At 44.2% G+C, this 12,142-nt stretch overlaps 1 protein-coding gene across 7 annotated transcripts in view; it reads right to left on the bottom strand.

Annotated features, from left to right (window-relative positions):
* RTTN (rotatin) overlaps positions 1-12,142 on the bottom strand; it is a 146,723-nt gene that overhangs the window by 29,677 nt on the left and 104,904 nt on the right. For all 7 annotated transcript variants that reach the window (XM_029921776.1, XM_029921777.1, XM_029921773.1 and 4 more), the window contains 4 exons: positions 9,686-9,776; positions 5,351-5,546; positions 3,387-3,477; positions 841-994 (listed from right to left, as the gene is read on the bottom strand). In XM_029921776.1, the coding sequence (XP_029777636.1) occupies positions 841-994; positions 3,387-3,477; positions 5,351-5,546; positions 9,686-9,776 (532 nt within the window). The remainder of the gene's footprint in view (positions 1-840; positions 995-3,386; positions 3,478-5,350; positions 5,547-9,685; positions 9,777-12,142) is intronic.

The raw sequence follows: 12,142 nt of genomic DNA, 5'->3' as shown, positions 1-12,142 counted from the left end.
AAATACTAAGAAATATGACTTTATTGGGCAGAACTAACTGAGCTCTGAAGGGCCCCAAACCATTGTAATTAGGATTTTGCCCCCGCCCTTTCGCTTCTTGACGGCGATGTCACCTCGTACAGAAGGCACAGTCTACCCGGATTTGCTTAGTTAGGACACCTCTGTCACTTGTAAAACTTCCAAGCAAGGAATCATTATTCCTCTGGCACTGGGATATTTAACACTAATTGGACACTGAGGACTAGATTTGCTGGCATCATAAAACATTCCACTTACCTAAAACCAAACAAACCCATAAAATTCAAAAAACTAAATAAGAATGAATTGTTAGGTGAAGAGCCATTTGGCAGTAGTCAAATTATCGATGACTTCATTATAAGATCTTTTAAGTAATTACCATATTTTATTTCTGATAAAGTCCTATACTATTTTAATTTCTTCTTCTATCAACTACTATATTCAACTTTTCACCTGAGTGTATTTTTCAGTAATTTATGATCTTATCAAAATTTTAATATTATACAAATAAGTTATAAGTAGGTCATTTGGCTGTATCCATAGCTTGTAGGAATAATTAATATCTAAAACTCACTTGCTAACATTACATAAAGACTTTGCCCTCGTTTAAACCAACAGCACAGGGGACACGCTTGCCTCAAATGGCCTCCTGGAAACACTTAACACATCCAAACTATAAAACACATAAAAACAAAGCCTTCCAAAACATTGGCAAAGCACAACATAAAATTTAAGCTTGACATGAGTATCTGGAGCAAAGTAAGGTTTTTTTCCCTCCATATTTTTTACTTCCATCCTAAACTTAAACAAAATAAAGCTCACCTAACACATCTTTGATGCATATGGTGAGGACCCTGACGATGTTTGTGACGAGGGGCCTCAGAAGCTCATCCGGTGTCACCAGGCCGGGGTCCACCAGTGAGCACGACTGCAGGAGCCTGGACAGAGAGGACACGTACTCCAGGAGAAAGGACACCTGTGTGAACGCAGAGAGAAAGTAAAACAAAGCACGTCATATGAAAAGCCTAGCTCAGAGATATTTCTGTTTCTATGCGTTGTAAGTCACTGTCTTTGTAACCCAAGTTAATAAAAAACTAATAAAACATTAATCATGATTTTTAAAGATCTAAACTGAATACAGAGCAGACAGCATTGTTTTCTCATATTATAAACATACCATTAATGACCACATTAACACTGTCAAGTATTATTATACCAACAAAGCAGTATTTTCAAAGCCAAATTCCAAACTCCGTTTAAAGAAAGAAAGCCTTTATAGTTTTTAAGTAGCTAAGCTGTGGAATCAATATTCTGGAAGTGGGAAGGGGCATTCCAAAGCCATAAAGCCTACGATTACATAAAGAAAGAAAGATTACAAAATATTCTTCAACACACCTCCTACCAGGTACAATGCAAGTTTGTAACGTTTCATTTCCTTATTGCTCTGAAGTCTGCTGTGATGCCTTTGTCACTACTGATTGCAGTTATAACAACTCTGACATCCGACGAATGAAGTGTCACCGTAAACAGATACGCCACGGAAGGGGCGAGCCAACGAGACACATGAGACCGAGGACCACGGAATGGCTGAGGCCTGCTAGGAGCCCACACACCGGCCGCTTCCTCAGCGCCTGGGCCCTCAGCTCAGATCTCAGATCTCAGATCTCACCCCGGGAGGCCGCTTCTGACCACCGGGCCCAACAGCACCCTCCCTGCTGCCGCACTCCCTTTCCTCGCACTCCCTTGCCCATGCCATTTGTGGGGGGGGGGGGTTGTTTTGTTTCAAAGAGAAAGAGAGAGTGCTAGAGAGAAAGAGCAGGCAAGCAGGGGGAAGGGGGAGAGGGAGAGAGGAAAAGAGACAGGGAAAGGGGAAGGAAAGGGACAGGGAGACAGGAGGAGGAGGAAGAGAGAGAGAGAGAAAATCCCAAGCAGGCCCCACACTGGAGCAGAGCCAGATGCAGGGCCCAATCCCAGCACCCTGGGATCATGACTTGAGCTGAAATCAAGAGGCAGATGCTCGACCGATTGAGCCACCCAGGCGCCACCCCTGCCCCATACCAGTTGTCACCAGCTGAAAAAACAGTTCACATTTTATTTACTGTTCACTGTCTTCTGCGCCGGGGACAGAATTCATATGTGTTTGCTTTGTTCACACATCTGTCTCTGGCACCGAGAACACAATCTGGCAGGGAGGAGGTTCCAGAATGTTTCTGGAATGAAGGCGGAATCCAGCCAAGAAGCATGGGGCTGACACGGGCACTGCACGAGCACCTCCCATGGCACAGGCGCACAACTGGCGCCCTGACTCCACGGGGCGCACCGCAGCCCCTGGCCGCACCGCCCCCGCAGGCCCCCGCCACGCTCCAAGCTCTGGCCTCCTCGCTGTTTGCTGGCTAGCCCCAAGAGACCCCGGTTCGGTGTCCTCACTTGCCTCAGGCTACATGTCACTGACTGAAAGCTCCCTGACCACCCTCAGGGGAGAAGCCCGGCCCTCCTGGCTGTGAGAGCACTTCCTGCCCCGCCTTAGCTGTTCTCAGATGTGCACGTGGATCTGCTCACGACCTGCTGCCCCAACTTGAGAGCGGGGATCGTTACTCTACTTGTGCGGGCAGGATCCTGGTCCGTAGGAGGCCCTCAATACAGACCGGACGGACGGACAGGGAAATGGAGGAGAGGGCTGTACCCAAAGGCTCAGGCCGCAGTGGGACAAGTGTTTTGAAGACGATGTGTTACAAAAGGGAGTCTGGCATGGTCGAAACCCCAAAGACAACACCACAAGGCAAACCTCACAGCCCTTCTTAAACTGCAACTTAAGGTAACATTTCTATTAGCAACAACTACACAAAGAATTGTTACGTGTATAAAATACATGATATTTTACATACAGACTCTAGCTACAATCAAGAACTTAAAAACAGCAGACATCTGTAAAGAAACAAAAATAAATCTATTTTTATGAGGTTAGGTTTTGAAAATACACAGATTTTAGTCACTATTTTAACATCTTCAATTTAGGGGCAAAGGATAGAGCTAACCTAAAGCCACAGAATGGGAAGGTTGTTTTTATACAATGCCTTCTTTTTTCATATGGTGCTCAACGATCTCCAGATCTGTGAATAAACATCGACAGCTGGCCGGTAATGGAATTAGGAAGAGAATCTAAATCTGTAAACCCCACTTCCCTACTCTCCCACCCAAAGACGTTTCAGACTAAAATGTCACACCACCAATCTCAGTACCCCCATCACACCACGTACATCCGGGGACCTTCGTCCCTCTCTACAGTCAGCATACCCTTAGCAGACTTTCCGTTTCTGGCACGCAAGCGCACAAGCAGCCATGAGGCGAGAGGGAGACGGGAGACCTACCTGGGCGTGCGTGTGCTCGGCGGGAGGGGACAGAGGCAGTGGGGCCTTGAGCTCCTGGACACATCTCTCCAGGAGGGCGGCATCTGCGACACTGTGAAGGCCAGACAAGGTGAGTAGTGTGCCGCATGTTAAAAACTAATAAATCAGTGTTTGAAGTTTGAATATAACCTTGAATAAAATTCAAGAGGAAGGATTTTTACCCAGGACTGAAGGCCACCAGAGGGAAGGTGGGTGGCGGGGGGGGGGGGGGGGGGGGGGGGGGGGGGGGGGGGGGGGGCTAAATGGGCGACAGGGACAGGGAGGCACAGGCCCCGGTTACGGAATGAGTAAGTCCCGGGAACAAGAGGCCCGGCAGAGGGGACACAGTGAATGACACTATGGCAGCGATGGAACAGGACAGATGGGAGCTATGCTTGTGCTGAACACAGCACAATGCGTAAACTTGTCAAATAGTGACGATGTGCACCTGAAGCAGACATAACATTGTGTGTCTACGCAAATAAAAAGAAAAGTAAAAACAAAAAACAAGAACAGATTTTCAAAAGATAATAAATGTATATAAAAAGGTATCTCATAATTATTTTAGAACACAGAAATAGATCTTATAAATAAACATGGGAAACAGAATTCTGAAGAAAAATTGTCTAATGAAAAGTGGAATAAAATATAAAGAAGCCCTTTTAGAAGGAAAGTAGATAAGAGAAAGAACTTGGTGGTTAATTTCCCGTTTAAAATAGAAAAAATACCTGCTAGGACAGAAGTTCTGATTTACACACAAAAACACAAAATAATGCAAAACGGGAAAAATTTTTTAGGTCCGGAATAAAGAACAGGGATGGAGTATGATTAAGCCTTTGCCATAAAAGACCCTTTAAGAGCTCTGTGGCCTCAATTTCACAACAGACTCTTCTTGAGAAGCAGGAGTATTCCTCCAGCTCCGTTTAGATCATCCTGGAGGCAGGAAACATCCAGGAAGGAAAGTCAATGGACCAGCAGGTTCCGGGTCTCATAGTGGAAGGATGATGACAAAGGTGACGAACGCACACGTCACAGCTTAGCATGAACGGTAAATGAGAAACGACAAGCGAGACAAGGGACACCTTTTTCCTTCTGGAGTTTTCTCAATATCCCAAAAAGAAAAAGAAAACACTGCAATTTGGCAAAGAGGAGGAAGGTATTTCAGACAGTTCTCAAGCGGAGCAACGCCAATGACGAAGAGGTCAACAGGAGGCAGGTACGCGGGCTATAATTATCCGGATGCGGGAAGAAAGCGAAGGAACAGTTACTATAGAGAGAGCATCCTGGGCATCAGCACTTAATCCTCACACTAACCCCAATAACAGACGTTATTAATGACACCACAGAGGTTAAACAATGCCCCCAAGACTGCAACACGAGGGAACGAATGGCCTGTAATCAGACCTTGAGTGGGACTGACTCAGTGTCGCAGCCTCTCTCACCAATACGACAACCCAAAGGTCCTGCCAGAAAGAAGCTCGTTTACATTAGCAAACGAAAGGATGAGATCGTGATTTTCTAAATTTTATCAGAGTACTATCTAATAAGGAGTTTAATCCCCAATAATGAAAAAATTCCAAATGAATTCAATGGTTTTGAGCCCGTGGCCACTGCTGTGACACAGCCCTACAGAGAAGAGTCCCCGAGCCCTTCACTTCGTGCAGAACGACCGAGGGGCCGCACCGCAGTTCCTGAGCCTGATGCAGGGCAGGTGCAGTCTGGAGCCGCTGAATTCTAGAAAAGATCAGGACGGTGGGAGCGAGTGACGGTGCACTTACTAGCCCACACGAACGAGTACTTTAGTTAGCTGTAAATTGAAACCGTCAGGACAATTCTGGCAAAAGCAAAAACCCGCAGCCCGAAAGCAGACGAAGATAATTCCCCCGCACCAGGGAGTCCTCCACCAAGCGCGCGGAGCGGGCGCCGGGCCCGGGGCCACCGCTCACCTGCAGAGCAGCTCCACGAGCCGCGCTCGCCGCAGAGCGCGCGCGGTGTGTTCCGGCGACGTGGCCAGCAGGCCGTCCAGCAGGCCGCACACTGCCGAGAGCAGGGGCGGCGTGACCATGCACTGCCTGGGCAGGGGGGCAGGCGGGGAGGCGTCACGAGGGGGCCGGGCTGCCGTGGTTTCGTGCGGACCTAGTGCTGAAAACAAGCATAAAAATTAGCGCTATTCTGTGTACTCTGTTTATGTACAATATTCACAAGCTCTGATCATCGGAGGGAAGTCTCTGAGTGCCACAGCGGCGGCTGGGGAGGTCCCCGAGGGCCCGACTCCTCTCAACTCTGGGGTCAAGGAAACAGATCTCCAACCCTCCACTGTCTGTGTGTACATACACGTACACAAGATATGTGTGCACACTGCATGTACACCGTGTGCACACATGTACGTACGGTGTGTAAATCTACTGTGCGTGCATGTACATAAAGCATGTACACACGGTGTGCGTGTGGGCACATGTACACACTGTGTACATGCAATGTGCGCACATGTGCACAGAGTATACACACACTGTGCATACATGCACACACTGTGTGTGCATACATGCACACACTGTGTGTGCATACATGCACACACTGTGTGTGCAGTGTGCATGTACGTACACACATGTATACAGTGTGTGCATGTCCACACATGTATAAATGGGGTGTGCACATACATGTATGCGTGGTGTGTACATGCAGTGTGCATACTTGTATAAATGGGGTGTGTGCGCACATGTACTCACAGGTGTGTGCATACCGTGTGCATTCATATGCACACGGCATGTACACACATGTACGCATGGTGCGTGTGCACACATGTACACACGGTGTGTGTGGGTCTGCATTAGGTGACAGTGTAGGAGCCAAGACCAGATGGGCAGAGCCTGGTTTTGTGCCCTCGACCCTAAAGCACTCAGACCCTGAGGAACAAATAGATGGTCCATGACCCTTTTCATAAAAGTTGAGGGGCCAGAATTGCTTCAGAATTCAAAACATTTTAGATTTTAGAAAAACTGTCAGCTGCATGTACCATACGCGAACCACCACCTCCAGTGGGATCTTGGGCCATGCCCCATAATGAAGTGACAAGTGTAACACTTGTCTAATCACAGCAAGCAGGATGGAGGAAGGAGCAAATGCAACCTCAAACCAGCACTGTCAGGATTTGCAGCAACTGTTCTCAGGTATGGGCAAGTTTTATACCAAGTGAGTTTTGAGAACACGTAAGTGTTCAGAGATTCTGGACTTCAGAACTGCAGATATGAGACTGGACCTTTCCCAAAAACTCAGCAAGGGACTGTTAACAAGAAAGCTATCTTTGCTAACCTGCATCAAGACCTTCCCTCATGACCCTCGTGTCTTACTTCTTTTGTAAAAAAACATTGTATTTTGAATGAATGCAGACTTACAGAAAATACAAGAGTGCAAAGAATTCCCATATACCTTCACCCGGATCCCCACATAGTAGTATTTAACCACATTTTATCTACCTACATACCTGTCTTATTATGAACTATTGGTAAGTTGCACATGCCCTCTCAGCCCTCAATTCATTTCCTAAACAGAGACTTTGTCTTTTATGACCACAGTACAGTTAACCAGGAAACCAACACTGATGCAGTGACATTCTCTAATCTACAGACCTTCTCCAATTCTGCGTATGGTTTCACTAATGTCCTTTACAGCTCAAGAGTTCTTGTTTGGATCCGAGTCAAGATCACACTTCGCATTTAGCTGTCGCATCTCTTTGGGTTCTAAACTGGAAGATTCCCTGACTTGCTCTGTCTTTCAGGGCTCTGACATTATGCGAGGAGCACAGGCCAGTGACTCTGCAGCATGTCTGATGTTTGATGGCTCCTCATGAGTAGACCTTCAGCGCGTCCTATCAGGAAAACAAGACTTCCCTCTGTGCCGTTATTGGTGGGTTAAGTGGCACCATTTTGATCAACTGGTGTCTACCAGGCTTCTCCACTGTGAAGTCTCATTTTCCTGTTTAATTCCCTACTTCCTTCGGGGTGCAATTAGGACTACAGAACTTTGGGACGATGGAACATAAAGAAAGATTTGACACTTTAAACGAAATAAAATTGGGAAAATTAGATGTAGGTAATTCCACAGAAACTGTTCAATTGGTTTTAAGGGAAAAATTTAAATATTCACAAGATAGGTATTACATGTTTTCAGCTTTTGTAGGTCAAGTCTACAGAAGAAAAGAATACCAATAAAAGGGAAAGGCAGAGCTGGTCAGAAATTAAAACTCATCCAATGTATTTAAATAAAACTTTTCTATTTTATCTAGAGAAAATTATCCTACTTACCTATATTAAGAGTACTCAAATACACTAACATTTTTAATGATTCCTTTCACCTCTGTTTATCAAATTTATACTCACTCATGATAAGAGACCATGTTAAGTTTTTTTTATATAAGATGATATTTGTTTTTAAGTTAGAAACTGAATTTAAAAGTGAAAAGTCACATGTCTGCAGTGGCCCTAACGTCTGTGTACAGAAAATTCCTTTCATCCCTTCCCAAATCACGTGGGGGCATGTTCGTTCCTTGGGTAACTAGGCGGCAGCCAGACAGCAAATAACAGGGCTCAGCAGCCTCCCTGGCGGTCCTGCTGCCCGGTCCTGCTAAGGGGACGGAGGCGCATTTTCACTAAAAACGGAAAACAAAAGAACAAAAAAAATCCCATTTTATCTTTATCTTAATACTACTTTAAAGAGATGGAGTGCAGGAAGATACCGACCAACAAAGAGCTGCTCTCGTCCTACGGCTCCTTGACAATATACATTCAATGCTTCGCAGCTCTGTTCACTGGCAGAGTCAACAAAAAGGATTAGAAAGTTTTCTTTGTCAAATATGCACACTTACGTGATTGGCTGAACCAGTGAAGCTGTGCATGAATATACATTCGAAGCACAGACTTTGAAAATAAGATAAATCCAAATCAAGAATAATGCAACAAAAACCAAAACAGAAAAACTCCACATACTGTATGTCCACACCAAAACCTACACATGGATGTTCGCAGCAGATTTACTCAAAATAGCCCAAAAGTAGAAAAATCCAAATGTTCATCAGCTGATGAATGGGTAAATGTGATATATCCATATCATGAATATTGTTAGCAATAAAAAGAAAGTAAGTACTAGCACACAGGTACTGGTGCTGAGTCAACTCTGAAAGTATGATCGAGGCAAAAAAAAACAGTCACAGAAAGCACATATTGTGTGGTTCCATTTTTATGAAATTTCCCAAACAGACAAATCTATAAGGAAGGAAAGTAGATTAGTGATGGGCTAGGCGGGGAAAAAAACGGAAAGCAGGTGAGGAGTGACTGCCAATGGAAAGTTTTCTTTCTGAGGTCAGAAAATGTCCTAAAATTGATTGCAGTGATGCTTGCACAGCTCTGTGCATATACTAAAGACCAATACATTCTACACTTATTAAATGGGTGAGTGTATGATTATTTGAATTATTTTCAAATTTCATTTCACGCTCTGAGTTCTTAACAATTTAAACAATGTGAGTTTGCTCCTTTTATTAAGATCAGATGGGTACTTTCTACAACTAAATATTTTTTAATATTATTAACATACATTACTAAAAAACAAAATGGGACATTGTTTAGAAAGTCAGGGAACACATTTTTTAATAAAAACCCTTTGAAAATACTGATGGCCAGATTCTCTCCACTTTCAAGTGGACTACTGGGGTGAACTGAAGTGTTTTCCCTAAAGAGGGAGAAAAATGAAGTTAACTACTATTTATGAATTTCCAAATTCAACCCCGATATATCTATGCCTAACTAATAAGGAACCATATGGCAATCAGACGATTTATTTGATGACTAAATTTCACTTATTAGTTAAGAGTATTTGTTTTTTTGATTTCTGATCTATTTATTCTAATTTATTCTTCCATGTTCTGAGCCATTTCATTTTGTTCTTATCTAGACATTGTGTTCTGTGACATTAATTTTGTTCTTTTATTTAAATTTTTATTTTTTTAAATGTTTATTCATTTTTTAAAAGAGAGAGGCAGAGCATGAGCAGGGGAGGGGCAGAGAGAGGGGGAGATACAGGATCTGAAGCAGCTCCAGGCTCCAGCCCGACGAGGGGCTCCAACTCACGGGTCACGAGATCATGACCTGAGCCGGAGTCGGATGCTTAACTGACTGAGCCACCCAAGCGCCCCTAATTTTGTTCTTGTATAGACCTTTGCTTTCCAGATATCTGGACCAACTTGTCATTTTTCTTTCTGAAAATAGAATGTCTTCCTAAAAGGGTACCTTGAGCCACAAACTGGTCGTGTGAGGCCTCAGGGAGAGGCACAGCTGAAGGCCCGAACGGCGGAGGTTCACTTCCCGACGAGGATGCCACCTGTGGAGCAGCAGAGAGAAGGACTTTATTCTAAGGCTCACGCATCAGTGTTACCACGGGGGACGTGACACAGAACCAGCATGTGCACAAAATATCCTGAAGTGAGAAGGTTTATACCAAAACTATGCTAGTTAATATCACTGGAAAATATTTCATATTTTGAGAGTTGTAAGTTTTCTGAATGGCACCTTCTACTGCGTTTAGGACCTGCTGGAATTTATGTAAATCAGTAACTCAAAGGAGCAGAGTTTTGATTTGAAGCCCATTTAGGATCTTAAGGTCTGGATAAGGCCTAGTCTCTTTTATCACCCATATGTTAAAAGCCTGAACCACACTCCTTTCTTTAACTTTTGCATAATTCACCATGGTCTTGAGATATTCTGTCCTACTTGAATCTTAATAAGAGGGTTTTTTTTTTTTACAAGTTTCAAATGGCACACACAAATTTTAATAGTGCCTACGAATTTCCTACTAAAAAATCAGCAGAAATACTAAGAGTCTTCTCTACCTCCCCATTTCACAAGAGAACCGTGTCAGGCAGTATGTAGACACTGTGCTTCAGAATACAGGAAGTTTTTAAGTTTATTTATGTATTTTGAGGGAGAAAAGGAGTGAATGAGCGTGTGCACGCAGTGGGAGTGGGAGAGGAGCAGAGAGAGAGAGAGAGAGACAATCCCAAGCAGGCCTTGCACTGGCAGCCCGGAGCCCCGGAGCCTGATGTGGGGCTCTCACCCGTGAACCATGAGATCACGACCTGAGCCAAAATCAAGAGCTGGATGCTCAACTGAATGACAGAGCCACCCAGGAGCCCGGAGTACACTATTTTCTTAAAACATTAAACATAACGAGTTGTGTAGAAGGCAAACACAATTCCACCTACAGGTTTACAGAAGAGCAGACCGTGTGGCCTCCTAGAACTGAAAAGCTCAAACTGATGTATTTGGCACCTTCTATGGGAAAAATATCTTATCTGGAGAGGTCAGATCATCCTTTTTCTTACCACCAATTATTTTCTGTGAGATGGCGTGACCTTCGCACACCGGATGAGCCCCAGGTCAGTGCATCTGCACGGCAGGCATGACAGGTGAATGCCAACAGCTCTTAGGCATCACCCCTGCCTCGAACTCAGACCCCACACACCCGAGTACTTGCATACTGAGGGTACCTCAGGCTGCGATGATAGAGTCAAAGCAAAAACCGAGGCTGGTTTTTTTTTTAAGTTGATGTATTCTGAGAGAGCAAGTGAGGGAGGGACAGAGAGAGAGGGAAAAGAGAGAATCCCAAGCAGGCTTCACACTGACAGCACAGAGCCTGACGCAGGGTTTGAACCCATGAACCATGAGATCATGACCTGAGCTGAGATCAAGAACTGGACACTTATCTGACTGAGCCACCCAAGCACCCCTGGACCCAAGGTTTTTTGTTTTTTTTTTAAATAATAAAATAAACTAGGGTTTTTAGTTAAAAAATTTAATAACAGAAATAAACCAAAGTTATTTTTATTTTCAGTTTCTGTTAGTAACGAGAATATAAATTTGAAGAAAATGATTGATGGAACTTATATACAGTTTTTAAAATCCCACTTTCAACTTAAGACTTTAATCATCTCTCCCTACTTCAAGGGTGACATTACAATATCAACAGAAACTACAGTGAATAAACGTAAGCCAAGCACGTAAAGTCATCTAAAAAAGAAATCCGGACAAATTTCAGTCTAAATAAATCACTCATAAATGATCACATATTAAATACCTTATTTTATATAATATTAGATGCAGATAAGAGGAAAACATCGAAAATTTATTTTTCTAAAAATGGTATTCACCTACAACTAGCTCTAAGAAATGCCAAAAAATATCCTGTCAACAAACATCCGAATAACTTTTACAGCCTGTGAGATAACAGTCCTGACTGAGACCCTGTCACAAAGCACAGGACACAGTCTGTGAGGACAACAGTCCTGACTGAGACCATGTCACATAGCACAGGACACAGTCTGTGAGGACAACAGTCCTGACTGAGACCATGTCACACAGCACAGGACACAGTCTGTGAGGACAACCATCACTGAGACCGTGTCACAAAGCACAGGACACAGTCTGTGAGGACAACAGTCCTGACTGAGACCCTGTCACACAGCACAGGACACAGTCTGTGAGGACAACAATCATCACTGAGACCATGTCACATAGCACAGGACACAGTCTGTGAGGACAACAGTCCTGACTGAGACCGTGTCACACAGCACAGGACACAGTCTGTGAGGACAACAGTCCTGACTGAGACCGTATCACAAAGCACAGGACACAGTCTGTGAGGCAACAATCATCACTGAGACCGTGTCACACAGCAGAGGACACAGTCTG

The sequence above is a fragment of the Suricata suricatta genome, chromosome 14 (assembly GCF_006229205.1).
Source record: "Suricata suricatta isolate VVHF042 chromosome 14, meerkat_22Aug2017_6uvM2_HiC, whole genome shotgun sequence".
Classification (NCBI taxonomy): domain Eukaryota; kingdom Metazoa; phylum Chordata; class Mammalia; order Carnivora; family Herpestidae; genus Suricata; species Suricata suricatta.
This window is presented reverse-complemented; position numbering and strand designations above follow the sequence as displayed.